This window comes from Annulohypoxylon truncatum (genome assembly GCF_022578515.1).
Source record: "Annulohypoxylon truncatum strain CBS 140777 unplaced genomic scaffold F4807scaffold_24, whole genome shotgun sequence".
Classification (NCBI taxonomy): Eukaryota; Fungi; Ascomycota; class Sordariomycetes; order Xylariales; family Hypoxylaceae; genus Annulohypoxylon; species Annulohypoxylon truncatum.
Genome location: NW_025953810.1, coordinates 64,862 through 91,646, shown reverse-complemented (window position 1 = coordinate 91,646; position 26,785 = coordinate 64,862). Strand labels below are relative to the sequence as shown.

Sequence of the window (26,785 nt, the reverse complement as noted above, 5' to 3'; positions counted from 1 at the left end):
TTCCCTCATGCTACAGAGGCAGCCTCGAAAGGGGTAGAGGTTTGCAAGATACCATCTCAATCAGTTCACCAATCAGAAGTATCACTTCTGTCAGATTATAATCAGCTCGATCCCCGTGGGGTACTGACATGAAGCTATCCCGCATATCGGGGTAGACATCTGGAGAAATGACAATGACGAAGTATATGACATCGATATCTAATAGCCCCCATGTATACCAGGAAACAGAGCCGAGAAGCTAATTGCTATCGTTATTATCGAATAATGACCCATGCAGCGGTGACCAAGAGGCTCTTTCGTCTAACTATGCTATTGTGTTTGGTAAGACCTGGAATGGAGATCCGCGTTTAACGTGTGGGGCATCTAAACAACACACGATCAGCTTCAAGGAAATTTCGAGCATAGCCTTAGAAGCTTTCCGTGGTTTTCACAATGCGCCAATTACAACCAGGCTCTATTCGTCTCAGTAGTAAGTATACGGTAAGCTCTTCGAATCACCAAGTATTCTGCTCTTAAAGTGATTTATCAATCACTTTTTTGAGGGCAGCTATCGAGCATTGACAGATAGTCTTTTACATCGATGTGAGACCTTCTTCGCGTTGCCGGGACGTCCCTGTCTCAGTCGCATTGGCTCGAGCCTCAGCTGCAACTTCGGGTTTTATTAGCATTCTCCATTGCAAGGCCGCGTCTTGATATCAACATTCCACCAAAACCGTGATAATGTCAATATCAACAAACTATTTAAAATACCAGCTGGGGACCATGTAGGATTTCTTCTACCAGGCCAGGTCTTCCCTCAACTTTCTTTCGCTACTACTAGCCCAGTCGCTCATTTACCATATGCTTCACTTCTAGTCACTCCTTAAATTTATTTCATCTTTTTTTAGAACCCTTATTCCGTTGGCACAATGGCTACGGGATATTCACTTACAACCCATTATGGTGGCCAGGGGCTACTTGATAGCTTCAGTTTCTTCACGGGGATTGATCCCAGTCACGGCTTTGTTGAGTAAGCATACAAGTTAAATAGACGCCTTGGAATCATATCTAATTACAAGCAGTTATCAAAGTAAAGAAGATGCTTTAGCAAAGAACTTAGTATCCGTCGATCGTGATTACAATAGCGTTATACTCGGTGTCGATTCGAACAATACTTATTCAACAAGCGATAAGGGGCGGCCAAGTGTGCGACTCACTAGCCATGATACTTTTAGCCATGGTCTTTTCATTGCGGATTTCCACCATATGCCTGCGTCAACATGTGGCACATGGCCTGCTTGTTCGTCGCCAGATATCCTCTCTTCAGGGGCTCAAGCTAACATATTTCTCAGTTTGGGCTTTTAACAATCAGCACAACGGAACAGATTGGCCCTTAGGAGGCGAGCTTGAAATTATCGAAGGCGCCAATACTGCTGAGAGGAATTTATTCTCGGCTCATACGTAAGTCTCCAGGCGTTCATCCTACTGTGACTTTACTAAACGAAACAGAACCGCAGGATGTCATGCTCCGAGTACCGGGTTTTCAGGAGAACAAGGTCCAACTGACTGCTCACCAAGTGTCAGTTCAGCGTATAAATAACGCTACACAAACTACGATGCTGACATGCTTTTATAGGACGAAAATTTCGGCTGTAATTACGCTTCTCCTCCATCCGATACAACTTCGTACGGTGATTCGTTCAATGTGGAAGGAGGCGGCGTATATGCTCTAGAGTGGGATTCAGAAGACCTGAAATTATGGCACTTCCCACGCTCTACCATCCCCGACGATATCGTCTACGGTCACGTCGTGGGACCCGACCCTTCGTCTTGGGGGCCGCCACATGCGGTCTTCGGCGGCTCTTCTTGCAAACCTGAGAACTACTTTTTCAACATGAGCCTTGTGATTAACACCGTGGGTAACTTCCATCCATATGAGAAACACTAAACTAATATGGGCTGCCAGAACTTCTGTGGCGACTACGCGGGCAATATCTGGGGCAAAGCTGATCAATGCAACCAACTTGCGCCTACGTGCGAGGAATTCGTTGCCAATAACCCGCATAGCTTCCAAGAAGCATACTGGGACATAAACTACATCGACGTCTACCAATATGGGCCGTTAACGAACATGACGATCCCGCCCCTTTCCCCGAGCGCCGCATCCTCGGTAACCCCATCGACCTCCAGCGCGACACCTGCCCCGAGAACACCTGCCCCGAGTGGAGTGACCCCAACTTTTACTCGAACCATCACTTTATCCACAGTACTTCCAGTCGAGACCGATGGTAGCACGGTAGATCCAAGTATCATTAACGGCTACACGCTCCTGGGTTGCTTCGAATCTGGCGCCAGTCACGATTCCTTCTCGCAGGTGTCCTCACACCCGGGAATGGATAATGGAGCTTGCGTAGCTGCCTGTGCCGGACGAAAGTATGCTGGTATACACAGCGAGTATGTATTATCTCTTGAACTCAAAATAGAATATGTACAATGCTAACCCATTATAGTATATGCTACTGTGCCGATACTCTCGGTCCCTCCGTCGCGGTTGATAGCGCCATGTGCGATACCCAATGCAAAGGGAATGGACGTGAGATCTGCGGCGGTTCCGTTGCCTCCCCTGAGCAATCCGGATCTGCTAATTATAAGATCAACTCCGCCCACAAAACCAATTCATCCGCCCCTGCTTCTCCAAACCATCGTCGTGACACACCAGCCGGTATGCTTCTCACGGTCTACGCCAACCTCGGGAGCGAGCCCGCTCCTTCCGGCGCTCCAGCTATGGGCGGTAGGCCAATGGACCTTCACCCTTCCACGCCAGTGCACAATGTAGCAGTCACCACCGCCCTCACCGTGACCTACACAACCGTGTGCCCGACAAACCCGGCCTCACTAATCGAAGTCGAATACTCCACAATAGTCACTTACGAAGACTGCGGTTGTACCGCGTCCAAGCATAAGACAGGTCATCCCTCCATTAACCCCATGAACGTCACGGCAACGATCCCTACTACTCCTATAACAACGGTGCCCATGACAACGCATGTAGAATCATGCCGGGCGTGCGGCCCCCACGGCGAAAGCATCATCACCCTCACCGTACCTGAGGCCATGGTCACTGAAGTCGTCACCTCGATCACGGTGCATACTGTCGTTCCCGTTATCAGCAATATCAGAAATGCCACCCACACCGCGCCGATTCCCGGCACAGCAGTGCCGCTCGCTCCCAACTTCAAACCTAGCGCCAGTCCTAGCAATACCATGCCAGTAGTTGCTGCCGCTCCTCCTAGTAGGTCTGTTAGTATGCTAGAGATGGTTGGCTGGGGCGTTGCTTTGTGGTTTGGGATATTCGGGTTCATGCTCGTCCTATGATAGGGTTTTTTCTAGGTGCCCTTACCTATCTCGCTCTCTTCTCTTTCTTTTGTTGTGTTTCTTGGGCGGCTCAGTGCTATTATGAATTTGAATTTTTATCGTTTTGTTCTTGTGTATTACACAAATGGTATGGGGGCTTAGGGAGCAAACGGTGTTCTAGGCGGGTTGCAGCATACGCATTAGCGACTGGGTAGGGGCATTCTTACGATGATTATGAAATCTTATAGCATACGTTCGCATTCAATGACAATTATTCATATAACAATGTGATTTTGGTGTCATTCCCATGTGAACGAGCACCTGAAGTTGCAATGAATGCACAAGCATTAATGGCCTAACTCCTCGTGATGAACCCGTCCAATGCCTAGGTGTGGCATACCGACCATATTCTTCTACATATATGTACCGACATATATATTTCTCTATAGTGCCATATTTTCAACCATATTTCCCAAATGTTATATCTCGATCGTTATAGGAGGCTTCTTGGTTAACTTCCCCGAAGTCCCATGTTGCATCGCCGCATTGATCATCACGCTTCCGTTGGCGACTCCGCCCAGCATAAACCAATGCCATAGAACGCTGACAAATCCGTAATAGAAGACTTTCCACGCGTCGAGCCAACCCTTATGAGGGATCATGTCCAAGATCAGCCCTCGCTTCGGACGGGACATGACCTTTTCGTAGGACTTTTGGCACTCGTCCCAGAAAATCGGCTGGACACCCCGCCCCCAGTGGACGTGTCCGAATATATGCACCTTCGGCTTCTTCTCCCATATCTCGCGCAGTAGGTTCGGGCAACCGAGGGAGAGATCGAGATGATGTTTCTAGCGTGGAAAGATTAGTCGTGAGAAGTAAAAGGGATAGGTCCAGGGGATAGGCAGCTTACCGGTGGAGTATGAGTTATGAGAATCTCTGTATCTAAGGGGATAGTGCCAGCCCAGGGGTTCTCCGTAGAAGGTATGTATTGGAACCTACAACACCAAGTATAGGTTAGAGTCAATCTCGCCAATGTGGTAAGCAGTTAACGTACGCGTGCTCGGGACCTCCGCACTTGGGAATATCAGGGGCCCCGTAAATATTCAACCTCCGGCCGCCCTTGAAATTCAGCGTGATAGACTTGTGTTCGAGATAATGCAGCGTCTTGGTATCAACCGCCTTGTGGCCCAGCGTATCTGCATCCATCCTCGACCGAATATCGAACCAGCTGTCGTGGTTTCCGCACACGAGGACCTTGTGCTGGTGCGGCAGCGAGACCAGCCAGTCGACCTGCTTCTGGATGGAGGCGACGGTGCCGTCGTTCGTCGTGTCGCCGCAGTGGACCAGCAGGTCGCCATCGGGAACGTCTTGCACGATCGAGTCGTGGGTGTCGGACAGGCACACGATCTTGATCGGCGGCCGGTTCCGCGGCGGCTTGACCGGGTTGCCGCGCAGCCACAGCACTAGCAGGTACAGGTGGAAGACGATGGCTTGCAGAGGCGACTCCAGTATCCAGTCCAGTAACGTCGGGCGCTCCCATTGCATAGGGCGGCGCAGGCCTAGCTTCACGAGCAATCCCATAGTTGCCTTTTTTCACTGCTATTTGTTGCCCTATGGCCCTATGACGTAGCACGACGAAGCTCTCTATGAACTGCCTGGAGAACAATAGGGGTTGGTTATAAAGATTGGAGAGGCAAGGAGAGGTTTGGAAGCTTCCAAGGTTGTTTAACAAGAAATCAAAGGGTAAAAATGATAGCTATGTGGGAAACATGGCTCTTTATTAGACCTTTCGACATGATTATCTCATGGATTGAGGTCTGTTTTGAAGTTGGGATTGACAGAAGGTTTGTAGCTCCCCGCCGCCGCAAAATGCGACAGCAACAGGGGCCCCCTAGCTCGCTATCATGATGCTTCAGCGCGTCTCAGTGCACCTCTACAGGGATCCATGGATGCTAGGGTATCATTTAGCGTACACGTTCCGCTAGGGTTTGTGCCGAGTGGGCGACGAACGGGGACCAGCTGTAACACTGTTTAGGGCAAATTACAGCGCACATCACTAAAGATTGGCGGGGTTCCAAGATCCCAGGAATCATTAGAGTCCTAGTAGCCCAGTTCCACAGCAGGGGTTGCACGAGCCACCTCTGCGTGCCGATTGATCCAGGTGGTCCCAATTGATGCCAATGTTCAGCTGCAAGTGTAATTAAGCGCGGGATGACGTTAATCAACTTCTTGCTTCCATTGTCCAACTTTCCCTCAATTTTCGTCAACTTCTCTTCCCTGATACTCCCTCTTCAATACCTGTTTAAGACATAACACGTCTTCCTATACATGGTGACGACCTCTTTTTTTATTTGTCACTTCCCCTCAGTAATTTGTTACTTATCATTTCATACCCTTCTCATACCTACATCGTTTCTTACATGATATTTTTACCTAGTAGTTCCCTAAATCCTACCTTAAACTTGCATGAGCACCAATCGACGAGAGCTCTCAACCACCACACTTGGCCATGTCAAGTTTCCAATACCTCTACGCTTCTAATGGCGACCGTCCTGAGCTCAAGACCAACATGGGCGTGGATTATGTAATCCACTACAAGGTCTCTGGCGATAGGGCTGAAGCTGAAGCCGGATTCATCCAACTAATCGAAGCTCTCACTAAGGTTGGACTGGCCTCCGAAGTTAGACGCGGTGATGATTCGTCTGTCTTGGTATTCGTTAAGGTAGCATCTGAGAAATACCTCACCAATCACATCTACCGTGAACGAGTCCAGGATTGGCTCTACGGCGTTAGAATCACCGCGCCAGACAAGGACGTGGCCAAAGAATTCGCTAATCAGTCTATTACCGAAGCTGAGCGATTACGTACCGTCTACCTACTAATCACAAAGCCCAAGAATGAAGGAGGTGCAGGTATCACTCCCAAGCTCGGCCAGTGGAAGAACGTTTTGTCCATCTTCCCACTCCACAACCACGCCTTCAACCGCCAATGGATCAAAGAATGGAGTACTAAATACTTCCTCACCGATAAGGATCTCGATCAGATTCGAGACAAGTTCGGCGAGAGCGTGGCCTTTTACTTTGCCTTCTTGCAATCCTACTTCACCTTCTTAATATTCCCTGCTGCATTTGGATTTGGTGCTTGGCTTGTTCTTGGCCGCTACTCGTGGTTCTTTGGAATTGTCAACTCCCTCTGGACCATTATCTTCTTCGAATGGTGGAAGAAGAAGGAAGTTGACCTCGCAGTTCAATGGGGCGTCCGTGGAGTTTCTCGCATCCAACGCCCTCGAACACAGTTCAGATGGGATCATGAAGCAGCAGACCCGATTACCGGGGAAGCTGTCAAGGTTTATTCTCCGATCAAGAGATTACGAACTCAGTTACTGCAGATCCCATTCGCTCTAGGCTGCTCGGCACTCCTCGGGGCTCTCTACGTTTTCTGCTTCTCGATCGAGATCTTCCTCGGAGAAATTTATAATGGCCCGTTCAAGTCATACTTGGTTCGTATCCCCAATTCAAGTGAGATATTGGATAATCTAATGTGCTTGTAGACATTTACCCCGACGATCATCCTGACTGGAGGATTACCTGCGTTGTCAACCATTCTCGGTAGTTTTGCAGAAACACTCACTGACAGGGAAAACTATGAGACGGTCGACAGTACGTAAACTTTCTCGATCCCACTTCATATTTACACTTTCTAACATCTCTATAGAGCACCATTCCGCTTTAGTTCAAAAGTTGTTCATTATTAACTTCATCACGTCATATACCCCTCTTTTCCTCAGTGCTTTTGTTTACATGCCATTTGGAAACTTACTAGTGCCATATCTCGATATCTTCAAGGCTACGGCCGAGAAGTTTTCCAGCGAGAACTCCATCAGCACCCAAAGCTTCCAAGTCAATCCCGATCGTCTAAGAAACCAGATGATATACTTCACAGTCACAGCTCAGATTATCAATTTCGCTCTCGAAGTCGTCGTGCCTTACGTGAAGCGAAAGGCTTTCCAAGAAGTTGAGAAGGTTCAATCTAAGGGAAAAACATCGGCTCCCGATGATGTGCCCGAAGAGCACGCTTTTCTTGAGAGGGTCCGCAATGAGGCGCAACTTGACGTCTATGACGTGACGGTTGATTACAGAGAGATGATCGTGCAATTCGGTTACTTATCACTATTCTCTGTTATCTGGCCGCTAACTCCTCTTTGCTTCTTCCTCAACAACTGGGTTGAACTTCGATCTGATGCGATGAAGATTGCAGTCACTACTCAAAGGCCTATCCCTTGGAGAGCTGATTCGATTGGTCCTTGGCTCAACTCACTTGGATTCATATCCTGGTTTGGAAGTCTCGTGAGCTCCGCTATCGTATATCTCTTCAGTGGCGAAACTGAGGGACCTGGAGGTGATCCATCGAACATCGTTGTTTGGGGTCTGTTGTTGAGCATCCTTCTCTCCGAACATCTGTACCTGGCTGCTCAATTTCTGGTTCGATATACATTGAACCAGATGGACAGTCCAGGATTGCAGAAGGAGAGAGCTGAGCGATTTTCTATGAGAAAACAGGTACTAGAGGAAAGCCTAGGTCCAGAAGTCACTGAAAAGCCACTCCCTCCTACGCCAGCTGCCGGCGAGAAGATTACTCGAGAGTCATTGGAAGATGTAGCTCGAAGGATATCCGTATCAGGTGGAGGGACCCCCGAACAATTGTATGAAAGATTCTCTAACACTGACTCAATGATACTTTGCTAACGTGCTCACAGGTTCTGGTTGAGACAGCAAGGCATGGATGAGACGATACAGATGGGCCGAAGCTTGATCTCTCAGACGAAGGAGGCTAAGAACTAGGTGTCTGAGCCGCTACGTAATATTTGGGGTCCTATAGAAGGGGCTATACTGACCTCGGCGGTGTCAATAGTAGTAGGCATGGTAATTGAGTAGGTAGCTAACGTTTGTCTATTCATCCATCTCTGAATAGAAACCGCCGGCACTTGCTTCTTGCGTTCTAAAACAGATTTATAATTTTCAAAGGACGTGCTATGAATCCGTCTTCTACGTGGCTGACTGTAAGCCATATGGTCAGTACTTGGCCTATATTTATTCATAATAACGACGAAGCACAAATACAAAGACCGATGATCTCATCTATTCGGAGAAATAGTTGCATATTCTATTAGGCTTTTATAATCCCTAAACCATATGAATTCCAAGTTCAAGTTTTCAGCCAAACAGTCGCCATGTAACAAAGGTATCCTCGTCCTCGCCCTCCACCCAGCCCTATCCAATCCCATCATATCCGACCAAACCTACGCTACCCATACACGGAAAATGATATGCAATGCAAAAAGAGAAACCTATTAGCACCGCCGCCACACGTAACTCCAGCTCTCGGAAGCAGTAGTATCGGGGTCCTTGCCAAAGTACCCGTACTGAGCCCCGGCAGCTTGGAGCGCGACGCGGAAGTTGACGTTCAGCAAGCCGACGTCGCCCTGGGTACCCGTGCACGGCGAGTACACGACCTGGCCGTCGGGCACGGTGCTCCGCGCCTCGACGTCCTGGTTCAGCTGCGCGGCGCCGGTGTTGGCGACCGTGCCCTTGATCGTGGTCTATTTTTCGCCGCGTTAGCTACTAATTAGGTACCTTACTGTTCCCGAAAAGGGTGACGCGGGAATATAGTGTGAAGGGTAAACACAAGCACGAGCAAGAAAGAAAGAAAACCGTACCGTCCTCCCCGCGTCCTCGCTCCAAAAGCTCGTAACATAGTAATCCAACCCAGCTCCCGGATCGAGGACCAGGTGGCCCCGGACAAACACATCTTTAACACCGACCTGCCAGCCTTCCGCAGCTCCGGCGATGGACAAGTGCGCCTGGCAGTTAACGGCAGACTCCTCGACGGCGGACGTGGTGCTGGTGCGCGCCTCGAACGAGTTGAGCCGTAGCGCGATGTCGTCGAAGCCGCCGGTGCGGTCCACGGCCGGCGACGCCGACGGGCACCCGCTGCCTGAGTAGGACACCGAGACGATGCGAGGGGGCGGCGAGGGCGCGTCGCGCGTCGTTAGTTGTTTTTGTTCGGCTGGCGTGGGTGCTGCGGCGGCGAGGCCGGGGAGGAGGATGAGGAGGGATGGGCTTCGCATTTTTGTTTTTCTACGTGAAGAGTTTGAGGAGGTGAAAGGGGGTTAGGTAGAGGTATTTATTTCCTAAAGTTCGAGCACGATCAAAGATTCAGGGGATGATTAAGGTTAAGAAAGAGGTGGAGATGAAGACGAAGAGTTCAGAAATATGAATTAAATAGCTAGATTAAATAGATAAGTCGTTCTTATGGCGAAAAGAGTAAACCGTCGATATACCCAGCTTCTAGAACGCGGAGGGCCCAAGTCTTTATAGAGGGAATGGTCTTGCCCGTTCGATCCTCCACATGGGACTTTGATACCGGAAACCAAGCCCGTGTCTTGCTCCGTGTAGCTACTCGTAGCGAACCTAATCTCGAACGCCGTCGACGCTGAGGAATCTGGCCCACGGTCCATGGCCCTTCTCGATATTCGTCCCCGGAGCAGATATACTCGTCATCATAACCCAAAGAATCATTAGTACATACGTCTAATCCCATATCGTCCGTCCCGGTACGCCACTATCTTAACAACAGAAACGCAGCCTGTCATTTTGGCGAGGACCGCGACCAACGAGGCAGCTGGATAGGCAGTTTACCCATATTAACCAGCTGCCCGTCGCGTACCTGGTAAAAAGGCCCTTGGAGCCCCGGGACCCTGAAATAGTCAAGCAAATCTCGCCATTGCCATCCAGCATCCCGGATAATAGCAAAACTGCACCGACTAGGTACCCGGTGATAGCCCAAGTCTAGAATGCATCGCCTAGTCCAGACGTTCAGCTTTTAAATTGCGGCGTGCGAGATTGGATTAGTCTAGGTAGCTCTCCTAACTCCCAAATGCAATCCAATTTTGTAATTTGCATAGGGGCCCTTTTATAATGCCGATAGCCAGACGATTCCTAGGCCCGTTTGGTGTGATATTTCTAGGGCGAAAGGCGTTGTTACTTCGGTGCTGGTTCTAGATCTCGTCCCAATGCTATTTAAAGTATATCGTTGTTGTAGCTCTAATCTCACTGTTAGTAAGATGAGCCTAGCCCACATAATCGGTCCATTGCCTTCTGAATATGTTGTATGATAGCACCCGAGGTTTAAAGTGAAGCTTCATAGATGACTGATAGACCCCTTCCGGCGGCCTACATCACCATAAGATGGGATGTCTGATAATTAGGAAAGACTCTAGTTGACGGCCATTATCCCCGGTAATGGAATAGGTCAGTCTAGACAGTCGTCTCGTTTAACGGCCCCTGATGATTGCAGCTAGCCAGCTATTAATAAATAATTCCAGAATACCTAGGCGTGCCATATGGCGTGTAGCAGAAGTTTCCCATAGCACATAGCTCTTTTTGGATGCTACCCCAGAACGCCAGTGCCTGACCCAATGCCACATGCAGATGCAATATAACCCAGATCCCAAATCTCTTTCAAACCATGATACGTCTTAGACCCTCCGTGCCGCCGAGAACCCGGCGTCCTGTCACGGCACATCTACCCTGTCCGTTCTCCCATTTGCCCGCGCGGTCGGCCATGAATTCTTCTTGCCTCGGATGCGAGCCCTCATGCCACTTATGTATGCAAGCGTAGCAGTAGACGACACCTGTCTGGCAGGCCGTCGCGGTCGTAATCTCGTCCTCGCAGATAGGACATAGCTCGGAATATTCAGGAGCAGGCACGGTGAAGATAGGGAGCAATGAGGGTGTGGCTATCGGCGCGTTCTCTGCCAACGGTACCTTAAGCTGTTCCTCATCTTTCTCCTTGCCCTCCCCCTGAGCCTTCTTCTGCAATGGTTTGGCCCCCAACGCAGACATACCAGATACGATAGGCGGTGGCAACTCCAGGTTTTCAGCCGCCTTCCTCGACAACTGTTTCGCAAAATCCGACGCATACCACCACTCGAGGAACTTCAACGCAAAAATGCTCGTCGGCAGCAATAACGACAAGCTCCCCAACAGCCTCGGGCCCATCGTCCTCGGGTTGAAAATGCTAGTAGCCGCAGGCGCCGCCGCATTGGCCCCCTTATGCTTCCCCAGAGCCTCGATGGCCTTGAAATCCGCCGCGTTCATCCTGCGTATGCGCGTGCCGATGAGCCACATGAACGGGTTGTGGTATTTGGAGCTGTCGAACAGGTAGGCCAGGTTGAACGCGATGATGGCGAAGTAGTAGGCGGCGTGCACGCTCGGGTAGATGTTCCGTATGAACCACTTGTAGTAGTGCAGGAACCGCTGCTTCAGCGTCGGGTTCGCGGGCATGCGCGTGTAGTTTGCTCCTAGAAGAGCCCGCGGGGCCTCGATCTCGTGACTCTCGTCCAGCTTTCGCTTTATGTATGGTATGCCGACCATCACGGCCAGGTTCTTCCATATGTCTGTCCCGCCGATCTTCAGCTGTTCTCGCACCAACTCTGGTGTGCGAGTGGCGGCGCGTGGTATCTCGGCGTGCAGGGCCTTCTCTCGCTTCAGGCCGTAGAAATGCTCGGTGAAGCTGCCGCCGCGGGTTTTTAAGTAGTATCGCTCAACAATGAGCATCGTAACAGCGTATAGCTCATCGAACGAGTTGAGAGCACGTAGTAAGTAGCGTGGGTATCGGTGAGTCGCGACTGTGAGGAGATATCGTAATGTCGGTGGTAGAAGCGTGTTAAGCTGTTGCTCGGAGAGGAGCTCAAACAGCGATGGTTTCTGATCGTCGAAGTTGCCCTGAAGGGCTGAGACGAACTCCATGCCGGATGGCTATCCTATATTGTCTAATTGGGTGGTTGTTGCAGCTAGAACATGTTTTGTATAGTAGTTGAAAGCGGTAAACTGTAAACTGTAGTTGTTCTTGTTACGATAAACATGACCCAAATAAAAGTTCGGGTGAGATCAACAACGTGCCGAGGTTCCAACGTTGACGTAAAATGAACTTTGGAGCCTTAGGAGCTCGGGCCACACAGCCAACCTACCATACCCAGGCCACGCTATTCACTCTTTGTCGGCTAACGTGTAACCGCCAAGTGTAACCGCGAGATGTGTACATGTGTAGGTACATCCATATTCCGTATATACATAAGTCAAGACATGTTCATCCCAAATGAATAATAACACAATTCCCAGACACTATTCGTTATAATGCTTATAATAAATAATGTAATGTATTGTATCATCGTGAAGTTACCCGTCGTAAGCTACTATGTTAGTATTTGGCGTAAAACATAAAGTCATGACTCAAACCAGTACAGCAAAACAACACCTCCCAGCAACAGCAACAGCACTTCTCCCAAAACTACTACAAGTACATAGAAACGAAACCGGCGGACAAAGGCTTCACACTAATCATCTGTCCACGTCACCCACGAGATGCCAGTAATCTCTAGCTCAAGTCCCGCCTCGTCTTCTTCTTCCTCCTCATCATCGTCGTCTCCTAGCTGGCCATTCTCAAAGTCGGTCGTGTCGTCGGGCCCATCCTGGATCATAGGCAGGAAGTCCTGCATAAGAGCCCTGTAGCCCCCGGACTCCATCACCTTATCCGAGACCTTCCAGAACGCAGTTGGGCCGGCTGGGCCGCGCGGGTCGAAATCCCTAGAAACATTTGTTCAGCACACAATTATCCATGAATTTATGATAACATAATACAGAGCGAAACTCAGCCAGTTGACCTACTTATCAAACCAATGCCCCAGCACGCCCTTCGCGCTCTTCACCCCGCCGATCTGCACGCTTTCGCTCCGCCACCTCTCGACGCCGCTGAAGACGGAGAAGGTGGTCCAGCGGACCTCTCCCTCGCGCGTGAGCCTAACCGAGCCTTTCGCTCCAAACAAAGCCAAATCGTTAGCACGTCCAGAGTGTTCCAGGAAAAAAACGAGGAAGGGGACACACCTCTCATACCTCTCAAGTCCGAGTTCGCGTTCTCGTCGTAGCTATCGTCCAGCGACCGCGAAATGCCCTCGAAGTGCACCACCGGCAGCTCCTGCCCGTCATCCGGCCCCGGCGCCTCGATCCGCGTCACCCGGATCTTCATGAGGATCAGGCGCGTCGCCTCGCCGACGTCGATCGGCGGCCGCGGCTCGTCGACCGCCGGCTGCGCCTCCGACGTGAAGTTGTACGCGAAGAAGTCGGTGTAATCTAGAAAGCAGACGACCCGAAGCCAAGTCCCCGTGATGCCGTACGGGTCCTGCAGATCTAACGGTTCGGGTTCGTGCACAACGGGGAGCGCTTTGTAACTTCCCGGCCAGGTCCCCGCGAAAGGGAGATCCCAGAAGTTCTTGCACACGGGGAACTTGGTGAGGCCCAGCTTTTTAAGATTAGATCCGATCACTATCATGATGGCCTCGACCTTCTCCCAGTCCACCCGGTCCGTGCTGTCGTCCATGAACGGACCCCAGTTCGTGTTGTCGGTGTACTGACGAAGGTCGTAGACCTTAGAGCAGGCCCACGGGCTCATTCTGCTGCGTCTGGTCCGGTGAGACTCTGGGTGCGCATACAGCATGGGCACTCCATAGAGACAATGCAAGTGGGCGCTCTGCTGGTGATCTACCTGCGGCGCTGGGTAGCTCTGGCCGCTAAATCCATGTCGAGCGCGCTCGAAAATGTAAGATCGGCATAGAAAGGCAAATTGGTTGGTCTCGTCCTTGAAAATGGAGCTTAGGAGATGGGCGTTGCGAGAAACCGGATGCGTCGTTTGCCGCACTCGCTCGGTATCGGTGGCGGCATTCTCAAGGAGTGACTTGACGGTCTCGTAGACGAAAGGGAGCTCGTGCTTCTGTACAAGATCGTGTTAGGAATTGGTCAACTCTATAGAGCGAGCTCAATCAGGTAGGTAAAGTGAGATTTAGGATGTAAGCAATTGAAACTTGGCAGGTATCGCACCTTGTCGTGGACATTGGCTCGACGACATATAACTTGCAGGCGGACAGCATTCTTCAGGGTCTGTTCCCAGTCTAGATCGGATTTGCGCGGATTGTCGTAATGGTTCAGATAGACGGCTTTGAAGAGCGATGCGTTGCCCTTGACGGTATGGTAGATGCTCTTACAAATGCGGGGGATCCAAGCCAAATCGGGCGGGTCGACATAGCCCAAGACGTGTTGGATGATCTCAGGTGGAAGTTCTGTTAAGAGCACCATGATCTCTGATATGCTAAGTTAAAAGTATACAGCAATCTTCTCTTATGCGCCCTGAGTAAGGTCGTTTGTGACAGGCCCACAGGAAGTGCAGGATGAGGTCACAGTGGACAGGACGATAATGTTGCTCGAAGGAACTGAAGGGAAGAGCGGTATTCGTGAGGCCGAAGGAGGGGTGGAGAGAGTTCCATCCGAGTTCGATCGTCCTAAGTAGGCTTTAAGTCCAAATATGCGGAGTTAGTGTCGAAGCGACCAATGTCATAATATAGAATTGAATAAGCAATCAATGCGCCATTTCCCTGATCCAATTCTGAAAGTCCGATCCTTCTTTCCATTCCTTACCGGACCACACACCCTTGATACAGCTTCACTAGAAGCTACACTGGAAGCTACACATGCATAGGTACTTCAGCTACCTCCAGGCTACATACATGTGGCCATACCCCACTAGACTAATTCAATCGTCTCTCAATTAGCACCTGAGATTTCTGGGTCTCCGACTAAATACATTTTATGTACATTTCTCCAGATATCGTGAATGACAAGGAAGAACCATACAAGCAATCGTGAGCTAAGTGCGGCAAGTGCGGATCATACGGGGTATGAAGACCCCCACGTTTCCAATTATCCCAGCTAGTTCCTTGGAAACACCACTAGATACAGGTAGAGCATCCCGTGGCTTGGCGGCGGTATTATATATTCAACCATCGTATGTAGGGCTTCTTCAAAACCAATGCTAGCATACATAAATACTAATAGTCCTCGAAGGATTTCAATCCAGAATACTCCTCAACATGATTTGTCCTTCTTCCCAGCACTAACGCTAAGCTAGCCCCATAAGCACTCCCACTGAAGGATACTAAGGAGAGAAGAACCAAGATCGAAAAGCATATCGTGACACTCAATAACTTCGCCAGTTTTTGGTAGATCGTTTTAAGAATCGTGTATATGTCAAAATATCAAACAACACCGGATTTCACACATATTTGTGTGGGCATGGCCGTGCGGCAGTGTTGCGTCGTTGTGGGTATATAGCGAGATCGCGGTTTTTAGTTACAATAGTAAAAGATTCGAGGTTCCAGACTCCCCTTGGTAGATACTCTGGTAGATATAATCAAGAAATTTTTCGATGTCGCTTGTCCGTAAATCCATTCCTTAGCCCTCATACATTGACTAGTCATCCTCAGAGTCTCGTTCATCGTACTTCCATATATTCCATAATTCCTCGTTTTGTTTGTGGCACGTTTCGCTATACCACGCTTCCGCCGCTGTTGAGCTGGATACAATTCCTCAGTAATGTCGCTCCTTCGTGTAGTAGTTCCCACCGTGTCGATTCGAACGAGTCTTTAAGGACCACGAGCAGAGCACTATTATTGTTAACGCCCCTCATACCTTTCAGATCTTCCGGGGATGAGACCGAGCCAACTCTTAACAGGTACTCGCGCATCTGGCTCATTTTGTCGTGTGGATTGCTTGGGATCGGTGTTCCAGGACAAGGTCCCTCTAACGCGAAGCCATAGCACCACACAACCAAGGCCGCAAAGTAAAGCACCCAAGGTCGATTTAATAAGACATCATCTCTGGCTAGATAGGTAATAACTCCTGTCTGGCGGTTATATTCATCCGGAGATGGAGTCATACTTTCATGGAGCAATACCGAACATAAAAATTTGGCAGCATAAAACGTGGCATCGCGAGCTTTCGCTGAGGGTGCCCAGAGATCTTTCATCCTACGTTGCGCGCTGCTCAGATCCTGCGATCCAATGGCTCTGCCAAGGAGGCGTTTTGCTCGGGCGAAAATCTGGCAGTCAACGATATCCACGTGCATGGCCATGTGCGCTAAATGGTGTAGTACTGTTCGACTTTCGAACACCACGTTGGCCTCGCTCCGCTTGTCGTAGCTATACGGATCGACCATCGTATCGGCACGTTGCAACGACTTATCGAAGTCCGTCTTCCACGAGTCAAACGCTTTCGTGAGTGTTGACCGCCATTTGTCCCGGCCGCCAAGAGCTTGTTGTACGCCGCCACCGAGCGAGCTCACTTGGAGATCTCGTTGGTTCATATGCCAGCTGACGCTTAGCAAGCCCGCCATAAGAATCTGCCGGCCGAAAGGATTCGTCTGGACTTCCTGCCCAGCGAGGGTTCGTTTGAGCCCTTCGAGGAACGAGATGGGCTTGATGCCATTAGACATAAGATTCGCCTCTATCCTACCAACCTCAGCTCCGCTCGTAGCCTTCCATAATGAATCATCGCAAGGGAGGGGTAAGCGCATTTCGTGCGCTACCATCACTGTTGAATGACCAAACATCGTAGCATGAATCGAATCGATAAGAAACGCCGCAAACGCAGCACGTCGCGTCGTCTCGTTTGTGATCCAATGATTCCACCATTCGTCCGGCGTATGCGCAAGCCCCGATGTAGAGGAATGCCGGGAACTATTCGCTTTCTCGTCTCGTGGATTTGGTGGTGAATCAAGAGCAGACTTCCCTATTAGTGACCTTCCTCTTCGCATGAGCGTAATCGTAGTCGCATGGTGGATATGGGCTCGTTCGTGCAGTTCTCTAGTCGAGTACATTTTCTCGTAGAGTTCCAGCAGGAGTAACGTCTGGAAGGCCCAAATTTTTGCTGGCGGCCGACAATTAACGTCCATAAATATTTCCCACCTCAGATGCCACGCCAGGAAGTTAGATAGCTGGGATCCAGCTCTAATGACTTTCGGCCCATGCGTTCTATCCAAACAAGCGGCACCTATCGCCATCACGGCTATTAGCAACAAATTCGGCGTCTTGTCTGGCGAGAACGTCGGTTTGTGAAGGATAGGTATTTGATCGCTGAAGTGAACCCAATAAGAGCCTATATATTGCTGCATCATCTTCCGGCTCAACATGTGGTTCTCATCACTTCTGTCGCCATCCAGAATACTCTCACGCTGGCGCTCGACTGGCGCGTGGTCGTTCTCATGAAACCTTTCCTTAATAAAGTCGAAAATCTCCTGGCTCTTCTCTTCAGATAAAAGAGACTCTGGGAGATTCGGGTCAAGCAGATTTGTCACCGCCATGACCTGTTGGTTAGATGGCGGGAAGTAACCGAGGGACGCACTATCAGTCCCATAATACGACATGCTACCGTATTGTTGCTCCGCATAACTAAACCCGCGCATATTAGCCTGAGACATGCCACCCTCTTCACGTATGATTAATACATACTTTGCATATTGATTTTGTGGCATCACGTGGCCCACTTGGGGTGAACCGCTAGGATCGTTAGTATTAAATAGGTAGGCGAAGAAGTCTTCCGGGATGGCAACATATGGCGATTTATTTAAAACGCCATCGCTGCCGAAAACAGGGAGTGTGGTTTGCGTTGCCATCTGATCCAATAAGACCATCTCACCATTCGACTGGGAGTGAGAATGATCATTGTAATCGTTAGGGTTTTGCGGTGCGTAAGCTTGTCCGGGTTCCCTCGGTATGCTAGCGGACGTGGGGAAATCTGAAGGTGGTAAAGTGAAGGGTGTCAGGTTTTGCTGAGTGACGTACGGTATCGTCGAAGCAGATTGGGGGTTACTTGTAAGTTGACCATGGTAATTTCCATGCTGTGTCGAGACCGGCGATAAAACGCCATAAGGAGCGCCTACATTAGGATGAACTGAAGGCCGCGGAGGACCAGAAGGGGAGTGGTGAGGAAGCCGCGCAGTATGGGAAGCGGCATAAGGTGAATCTTGGTGAATGTAACCATCGACACCATTTGGAGGACCGCCGTGAGAAAAAGCGGCAGGCGGCGTATTTGCTATCGGGGTATAAGGTGTGCCGATGGAATCTTTTGGTGACTGATATTCATAGTGAGCTCCGCGTCCTTGAGTATAAGGGCTTGGTCCAAGCCTATCGGAATCGGGAGAAACGGCACTGGGCGTAGGGTACGGAGCTCTTACGTTGTCGACGGGAGAGGTCTGGCTGATCAAGGAATCTTTTCGATTCAGCGCAGACCCCTTTGCAGTATGGCGGTCCTTATGACGGTTGCACAAGTCGAGTCGGACGAACTGGCGCTTGCAATCCTGAAAGTCGCATCTGTATATCTGTTTCGGGGAATGGTTCAATTGATGTCGATAGCTTGAAGTTTCACCAAGTTAGTGGACCAATTCAAATCGAGCGCAAACGTCTTCAAAAGGCTCACAGGTGCTCGGCCCTCGAATAACTCTTGCCGCATCCTTCAGTTGGGCATTCGAATTTCTTATCCAAGCCCTTGCGACTTCTCCTCCGCTTCCTCACGGGCCCATCCGAGTTTGACGAGTTTCCATTCTTCGTGTCACCATCGCCAGCCTGGTCACTATCATTGCCATCGATATCCTTGTCGGCAGAACGACTCCGGCGACGACCTCGCTGGGGATCATCCTCCTGATGGGAGTTCTGGGGCGGCGTCGGTTCCTGGACCTCGGTCATGGTTGGGCTCGATCGCGCGAAAGACAGGGCGGATGAGTTGACGTCTATGATCGGTGCGGGGAGAACAGAAGTCATGTTCCATTAAAGCGTCATGATCTTGTAAAGAATCGTGGCGCTTCAATTCCGGGCCGCTTTACGGCGAGTGGTCGCACCCCTCGTGGGGAGCCTCCTGTTGTACCTCTGGATTGGATAATAATTGGCCAGCAACGGCTTGGCCACACGCGCACACACGCACTCTCTTCCTCTTTCTCTTTTCTGTTTCTCTGACCTGAGTAAACGTATTAGACCAAGTGACTGACCGAGGAAACACGTTGGTGCCACAATCCGACGATCTATACGTGTTACGACGGAACAGCCCTAACCAGGTACTGGAGAGGCGCAAACGGCACAAGAGAAGCAAATGAAAAGCGGTTAGCTTCCCGAACAATCGGTTGCGACGGGACCCGACGGGTAGACGATAAACCTTGGACCTTGGACCTTGGTAGGTATTGTTAATAATAAAAAATTGGAATTGCCCTCGAAACAAACGACCTCGCCCGAACCAGGGAAGTACTTTATGTTGCGGCTACCACATAACGGGCCAAATCAAGGAATACCCAGACGCTATATCTTAGTTGCTTTGGTAACTTGATAGAATCGATCACCAGATGGAAGCGAATAAACCGGAGGTGAGCTGATTCGATGCGAATATGGGACACGCGATGGTCGTGCTAAAAGCTCAAAAGACCAAAAAAGACCAAGAAACTAAGAGACCAAACTTAAGTTTGCCTAGACCGGGAGGGAAGATGATTAGTCTTTCTAGTGCTGGGAGTCCCACGTCTAAAGACGGGTAAGAAGGTTCGAATTTGTAAATGCCGCCCATTGCGGTAAATTGCCCATGGAACGGAAGGCCTTTTTTAAGGAGCAGGTACACACCTAGCGCGCCCAGGTGCCTACCCTTTCCTACCCTTCGTGTACCTCGTAGCCTAGCAGGTAGGCATTGGTAGTTACCATAACCAAGCTAGCGCGGCTGGGCGGGGTTCAAGGTGCAATGCACTTAAGTGGGACAGAATTTGAGGAAGGATGCAACATCGAAAACTAGACTAAAGTACCCAGTTAGGCATAAGTCGTGTGGGAAAGCTACAATTTGTGCCTAGTAGTACACGGGATATCGTGATACTTGGGTACAACAAGAGTAGGTACATAGGTACCTGGCTACTATTGTACATTTAGATTTTGGGGGAGGAGGGGAGACCCGGAGAGGCGAGACATGGGGAACTCTAATAGATACATGTACGCAGTACTCAATGTCTTAAAATATATGTAAGTACCTAAGTATATAATAATGATAATAATAATAATATATTGCGATTACACTATGTAGTATAACACCACGGAATCCAACTACATACATGCCTAGGTACTAGGTATGTCACGATCTAGATTGGTTATGTGTTAGAATTAGGAATTAGTCGGGCGGAACTAACTAATGAACGAATGAACGAATGATCTACGAAAAAGTTCCCTTAGATCTGTACGTGCATAGATATATTAGCGTGTATGTAAATCGATAATAGACGTACGCGTATTCTGTATGAATAGATATAGATGGGACATCCAAGGTGCGGTCGGTTAATACCTATGTTGAGCTAAGACATGGCAGATTTAAAGATTCTTATACATCAACTAGATGGGGAACCGAAAACCTACCCGTCCTCAACGATGCACTTACTTACCTGAGGTTCCATTGCAGAACGAGAAAACCGTCGGAATGCACGTTGTTGCGAAAACATGACACTCAACAAGGGGGGTTGACTGGCCCGCCTAATGACAAGACAAGGGGAAGGTTATTATCGGGGAGAAGAAATCGTCGTGTCAAAGTAGTCGGCGAAGTTAATAACGGCATCAGAATATAGCCCGATGCCAAACCAAGTCGCAGGCGAGACCAATTGATGGTGAGAAAACGTAGGAAGAGCTCTAGTAAAGCTGCTGACAGTCATACATGAAACAGACCAACAACGTGATAACTGTGTTGCTCGTGGACTACATAGAGTTTTTCAACGAAGTCATCAAATATTGATTGGTGATCCGTCATCTAAGCCCCCCTCCGATGACCCGCATCTGACCGGTTTTGCAGCTGCCACAACCAGCGGTTAAAGTCAATTGAGGATAAGTACGAATCGGTGGGCAAAGAATAACAAGTCGTGATGAATCGGGCGAGGCGGCTGAAATGGGAGTTGTAGCAGTGGATGGCCGGATCGCTAAAATAACAACTCGAGTACCCAGGGAATGGGGTGAAAAGATGTGGGAGGAAAAAGAGTCGGAGTGGGGGTCTCGAGATGTTCACTGCTGCTAATACATAGGATTCTGGGATGATGATGGCTCGCCGGAATTGTGGAGTGCGTTCCCTGTATGAAGCCAAGGAAACCACCTGCATCTAATAAACGCAAGGAGGGATATATGTGTGTTATATGTGTATGTTTAATACGCCGAGTTTAGTTCACTTGTGTTGGGAGATGCAATGGCATACGATAGTCAGGAGAATATATCATGTACACGTAGTCTAACCCCGTCCTGGCAACCCTCAGTTGCATCTTCTCTTACTACAGCATACACCCATACTTGCCCTTGAGCTTTAGTTATTCGTCGCTGACAACCCCCCGGTTACCAGGGTTCGTCATGCATATTAGTCAAATTAGTCAAGCAAGACGTCGTCGTAACTTGATGATGTCTCGTCTCCATCAAGCCATTAGGGGATTTCACTCAGGGTAGTTAGTTAGGTAGATAGAAACAGCGCCATGAATAAACAGTACATCGTTGATAGGGTTGGTCGATATTGAACTAGGTATATGGGGCTACCGAGTCCAGCAAGCGAGGTCAGACGGCCCTTCAACTCCGTCCGGGTGGGATGGTTCCAAGTTTAGCAAGCTCAAAATGTTGCTAGCACTCAGTCGATTATAACACTTCACTCGATGATACAAAAACGTCTTAAAGGAGACTTAAGACTACTATTTAGGTATGTAGTATGCATTTACACCCAAGCTATTGCCAGCCATGCCATAAGGCTTATGAACTTACGAGATCATTCCTTGCTTACCTAGTTGAGTATCATCATTATTTCCGCAATCCGAACTTGGGCAAGCCACGAGTTTGTGATTACGGTTAATGTATTGGGAGTGTGATCCAGTCGCGTGGGTCACTCCATTCGGAAAACATAACCAAACTATTAGCGACGACGGTTACGAGTCGTCCGGGCCACCAGGGGACGGGGTAAAAATGCGCTTTGGTCCCTTACTGCCCATGCCATCTTACTTGCCCGTCTGGTAGTATTACATAGAGCTTTTTCCCGTTGGCGATCCCCGCAGTTTGATGTACACCTATGTAAGCTACATCAGGAGGTACGTACAGAGAATACAACAGCTCTTGATGTAAGGTACCGGTAGCCTTGGTGTTGTAAGTACGATTCTCTATTAAGGCTTTAGCACTCAATACGGATTTAGGTACAGATTCTGAGAACCATTGACAACATTTATTATCATTCATAGTACGTAATAATTCGCCTCTTCGGACAGGGCCGAAGAACGGATACCTATATGTACCTAGGTATAGCATGGAGTTCGTGGCTGAGAACTTAGTGAGGCAGGGAGCCCCAGAGCAAGTCAACGGAAACGATTCGATTCGAAAGGGAAGGTTTGTGGGGACTGGGGTCAAGCCGACTGATTGGTCGATTTTCTCCAAATCTTGGCAGATTTAGCCTAGGAACCACTACATGCATAAGCGTATGTGACTTATGTATTCTGTACATGTCCCACAATACAGTTGAGACTTTAGATAACTTTTAAGTCGGTTATGCAGTTTGAAGACCCACGGACGCGTTCGTTGTATAATTGGGGACTTTTACGTACCTAGGTAGCTTATATAATCCCTCTTTTCTTATGAATAAAGTAAAATAATAATATAATATACCGCACTTTCATCTTGTCAACTTTACCAAAACAGAGAATGCTGTACCCATGATATCAAAAACCAGAATCGATGACTGAACGATAGAAGGATGGCATACAACACCCACATGAGAAATTTCGTGGCAACTAGTACCAGAACAGATCTACATGGTGGCATCCATGGCCATACATATTCGCCCCCTTCAGTTGGAAGCTCAAGGCTCCCTAACTGTTCTCGGTCAGGGCCATCTTCAGCTGGTCTGCACTAGACAGAAATCGTGAAGACTACTAACTGTCCTAAGCTGACGAGTCAACAGCTGACATCTCAAGAATTATCTATTCATTGGCAAAGCAATGGCTCTCTTTACTTACCCCCCGCGCCCCCCATTTTTCTAAGAATCCTTACCTAGGTTAATGAAGACGAAACCCCCGACAATAGATCACTGTCGTCATCAATAAGAGGGCGTGCCGCGGGCTCGGTAAGCTCAGGGTCCAACTTAGTGGGACGTGTGTGATCACATCTAGGTATCTCATTATCTACTATCTAGTATTCCAAGAAACCAGTCAGGGTGTAAGATGACCTCGTGAGTCGTCCATCGTGGAGTAGGCGGTTCCAATCTGCTGGCACCTCAACAGTCGTGTGATTCCTTTCGAATCGTCTGCAAGCTTAATACTGCCCCAGGGTTTCTCATGTCAAAATTCGTGCGGACAAGCCCCAGTCGACAGCCCTTGTCTGCTTCGCTACCTACCCAATATAGGATGAAGAAAATTTTTATTCTGGTTCAAAACTAAGGTACCACTCTGCCAGTGAAGATGAAGGCCCGCACACACCCTTACACATGGACGGATAGATCGATGATCACCAATGAGGCGAGTGCCAATGCAGCGACTATGTACACGCGCGCATCCTTAGGCGTATAAAGTATTTATGATGTCGCGTCTACACAAGCCATGACATAAATCGGGTATAATCTGCAGGCAACCCCACAGTCCCACACTCGTTCCCTTTAGCAGAAAAGACGCCGTGGATACCTACCAACCTACCTACACAAGTTGTGTCGCAGCGGGCACCTCTAGGAAACCTTCTGGAAGCTGAGGAAATGTGCGGAAGCCTCGGGGTTCCTCGTCCAGCTCAGTCAGATTTTATTCCAAAGCCAAAGTGCATCTCGGCATCACCAGGGTCCAGGTCGGCCTGCCGGACTCCCGCGGTGCCCCCATGACCCATTCGGATCCATCGCCCGAAGCAGTCACTGCGGCAGCTGATCAAGTAATAGTAAGGTGATTTGTCGACGTCTTCAGGGGACGTGAGAAGAGGAAGGAAAAGGCAAAAAAGTAAAGAGGCAAAGACTTCAGCCACAGGCGAGTTAGCAGGGAGTATATATGCAGGTCGACGAAAAGGGATAGTCGGGGAAGAAAACGAGTCGCACAGGAAAAAACTGGAGTGCATGATAGACAGCTCACCACACCAATATGGGACTGGCTTATTATTCGAGGTGGGCAGGTCGGAATCGTGAAGCCTAGGATACGACAAATTTTTGCAGTTCGTCTTCGGTGTAAAAAACCATCGGACAATCCGCGATGGAGGGTGAGTTGATTCATTCACGTACCTCGTCGCCGTAGCTCGTCTATTTCTTTTCCCCGGCGGTTTCGATTTAATAAGACTTGTAACACCAGGAACGACGAGCAACTCTACTTCACTATCACCTACTATAACCAGTTTCATCCCCCATTAAAGGCAGCATTACAACATGGTCCGTCTGCGGTTCCATCGCATCCGTTTCCCTAGCAGGGAGGGCAATTGATGAACGCTGACAAACCGCATAACGTAGACGAATTGCTGCAACTCCACGTGCCTGACTTACGCTGAAGTACGGCTCGGGAACTGATTGACGCAGCAGAGACTAGAGTGAGGCTCATGATCGACATCCCGATAGACGTCCTCTCTTCCTACCATCCACCAGCCCAGACGGACGAGATCTCGGAGGCTATGCGTCCACGGCATTAAACGGCTTTCCCCTGTCGTTCTTGTATCCTGCATGCAAATCCCAACAAGGAAGCAATGACGAACACTTGGGAATACCAGTGACGCCAACAATACCATTCATTACCTATGCAACCCAAGATCCTCTTAAGGTACCTATACATACCTAGGTAGGTACGTATAAAATGCTAAGATGTCGCAAATTAAGTAAAATGCTCCTTAGAAACGATGCATCAAAACAAATCAAGTATTTTCTTTTCCCGGCAGAGAAGAATCACCGAGCCGGATTGCGTAGATATGTATCTGCTCCTCTTGTCCGCTCCAGTCACATCCCTTTACGGCCGGCGCAAGACCGGCATCCATTGCCGTAGCCGGATGCCGGTCGTAGCTACCTAATCAAGATTCTTTACATATTCTATTACTAAGATACAATGATTACACATGTATAAGTCACAGCACCTTACTTAGGAATTGAGTTCTTAACATTACCTACATTATATTATAAGCGACCCTCCTACATACCTCCTACCATGTGCCTACCTTCGTAGCTAGGCGTTTAATGAAATGATGAGATTTTATTAGACCATAATAGGGTTCGAATATAACAAAGAGGCAGATAGGAAGGTACCTACCTAGGCCACCAAAGTTCATCATAGCATTGAGCGTCCCAAAATCTTTCCGGTCTTTTTCGAGCGCACGAAATTACTATCAGACCTAATTTTCTACGTGCCCGTCCTGGATCCATTAGTTGACGGCATGATTAAGGGGCCGTACTTTTTTAAATACTAACCATCGCTATATCTGGCAGTCAAAAGTCATATACTGGACACATGCCTGCTTCTATTGTGAAACTAAGGAAACATGTTCCGTAATAGGTAGGTGGTGGGTTTCGGGACTATGTGTGGAGGTGGAAGCTCGAAGCCTGACTATTCCTCGGATATGGGGCTACTTTGACTGTCAACGTTGTTGTTGACAAGTCGATATAACTACAAGAAGTAGATAGTGACACCCACGTTGGGCTGAACGAATTCTGATCTCATAGCACGTTATGATATCTCGTAAACTAGGTACGAGAGCACAAGATCCATCTCATCTGATTCTAAGTACATCTACCTGTATGCAACCTCCTCAACTCTCATTTATCAGGTTCGACAGAGATCTAAATGTCCTCCACTACTAAGATATAAGCTAATTGCAGCACTGCTGTACGACACCATCAGTTTACCTGCAGGTCTAGTAGACTGTGCAAATCACATCCAGTGGCGAATTTATCTCGGTAGACAACTAGGCATAGGATGGTAGTCGAATAGGGCATAGCCCAACAACCCCTTTTTCTTTCCTCTATATTACCCCCCACGCCAGCGTGAGGCATGCTTTATATATCTAATAAGTTTTAATCAAGCTATATCGTAAAGCGAAAGAACTTCATCATTTGTCGTCTGACAATCGTACAGGGTTTCTATGGCAATGAATCCAATCACCTACTACCTAGACAAATAAGGAATGCTCAAAAGGGGTGTCGAGTATGCACCGCGATGTCTATGCAGTACCACAGCTTTCAGCTGTCCGAGGAAATATTATTTCTCTAGCAGAATCTTCTCCTCCTAAGCTTCCGCCTACCTCCCTCATATGTATTGGTCTGAGATTTGATGACAAAGAAGCATGACTAGACGTAGGTATGGATAGTATCACACCACCAACTAATTATATATGGAATTGGTCTACCTGTTCCTTATGAAGCCGGAGGTGTTACTCTGTATAGTATCTTATACAGAGATATGATGTGGGTATTACGATGGATGTCACGCTGATAATGGCCTCTAACCAGAGGTATAGGGTTATCATTGATAATTCTCCAATACTTCTAATACTAAGATATAGTGTAGTCCAGGAAACCTCTTAAAAAGACGTCTGACCGTT

At 48.8% G+C, this 26,785-nt stretch overlaps 7 protein-coding genes across 7 annotated transcripts; 2 read left to right on the top strand and 5 right to left on the bottom strand.

Moving 5' to 3' along the window:
* Positions 1–396: 396 nt before the first annotated feature.
* Positions 397–3,610, top strand: F4807DRAFT_160101 (glycoside hydrolase family 16 protein). The gene is made up of 7 exons (XM_047993323.1): positions 397–1,009; positions 1,062–1,279; positions 1,332–1,440; positions 1,489–1,558; positions 1,616–1,894; positions 1,946–2,433; positions 2,490–3,610. The coding sequence occupies exons 1-7, from the start codon at positions 909–911 to the stop codon at positions 3,352–3,354; spliced, it is 2,130 nt and encodes a 709-aa protein (XP_047852473.1). The 5' UTR covers positions 397–908; the 3' UTR covers positions 3,355–3,610.
* A 15-nt stretch (positions 3,611–3,625) lies between these two features.
* On the bottom strand, positions 3,626–5,229 carry F4807DRAFT_432544 (Metallo-dependent phosphatase). The gene is made up of 3 exons (XM_047998608.1): positions 4,388–5,229; positions 4,244–4,328; positions 3,626–4,181 (listed from the first exon to the last, which is right to left on the bottom strand). The coding sequence occupies exons 1-3, from the start codon at positions 4,912–4,914 to the stop codon at positions 3,813–3,815; spliced, it is 981 nt and encodes a 326-aa protein (XP_047852472.1). The 5' UTR covers positions 4,915–5,229; the 3' UTR covers positions 3,626–3,812.
* A 346-nt stretch (positions 5,230–5,575) lies between these two features.
* F4807DRAFT_432542 (DUF590-domain-containing protein) lies at positions 5,576–8,473 on the top strand. The gene is made up of 4 exons (XM_047998607.1): positions 5,576–6,832; positions 6,884–6,992; positions 7,048–8,035; positions 8,090–8,473. The coding sequence occupies exons 1-4, from the start codon at positions 5,843–5,845 to the stop codon at positions 8,172–8,174; spliced, it is 2,172 nt and encodes a 723-aa protein (XP_047852471.1). The 5' UTR covers positions 5,576–5,842; the 3' UTR covers positions 8,175–8,473.
* F4807DRAFT_432539 (uncharacterized protein) lies at positions 8,474–9,661 on the bottom strand. The gene is made up of 2 exons (XM_047998606.1): positions 9,050–9,661; positions 8,474–8,932 (listed from the first exon to the last, which is right to left on the bottom strand). Exons 1-2 carry the CDS (start codon positions 9,458–9,460, stop codon positions 8,684–8,686), a joined length of 660 nt encoding a protein of 219 aa, XP_047852470.1. The 5' UTR covers positions 9,461–9,661; the 3' UTR covers positions 8,474–8,683.
* Positions 9,662–10,393: 732 nt separating this feature from the next.
* F4807DRAFT_160062 (Pex12 amino terminal region-domain-containing protein) lies at positions 10,394–12,271 on the bottom strand. Its single transcript, XM_047993322.1, has one exon. It carries the CDS (start codon positions 12,141–12,143, stop codon positions 10,854–10,856), a length of 1,290 nt encoding a protein of 429 aa, XP_047852469.1. The 5' UTR covers positions 12,144–12,271; the 3' UTR covers positions 10,394–10,853.
* Positions 12,272–12,443: 172 nt separating this feature from the next.
* On the bottom strand, positions 12,444–15,145 carry F4807DRAFT_160003 (uncharacterized protein). The gene is made up of 4 exons (XM_047993321.1): positions 14,268–15,145; positions 13,278–14,160; positions 13,062–13,203; positions 12,444–12,980 (listed from the first exon to the last, which is right to left on the bottom strand). The coding sequence occupies exons 1-4, from the start codon at positions 14,520–14,522 to the stop codon at positions 12,731–12,733; spliced, it is 1,530 nt and encodes a 509-aa protein (XP_047852468.1). The 5' UTR covers positions 14,523–15,145; the 3' UTR covers positions 12,444–12,730.
* Positions 15,146–15,768: 623 nt separating this feature from the next.
* Positions 15,769–19,036, bottom strand: F4807DRAFT_452510 (fungal-specific transcription factor domain-containing protein; the record flags this gene model as incomplete). Its single annotated transcript, XM_048000336.1, has 3 exons — positions 15,769–17,668; positions 17,729–18,631; positions 18,696–19,036. The coding sequence occupies 3 exons, from the start codon at positions 19,034–19,036 to the stop codon at positions 15,769–15,771; spliced, it is 3,144 nt and encodes a 1,047-aa protein (XP_047852467.1).
* Positions 19,037–26,785: the final 7,749 nt, after the last annotated feature.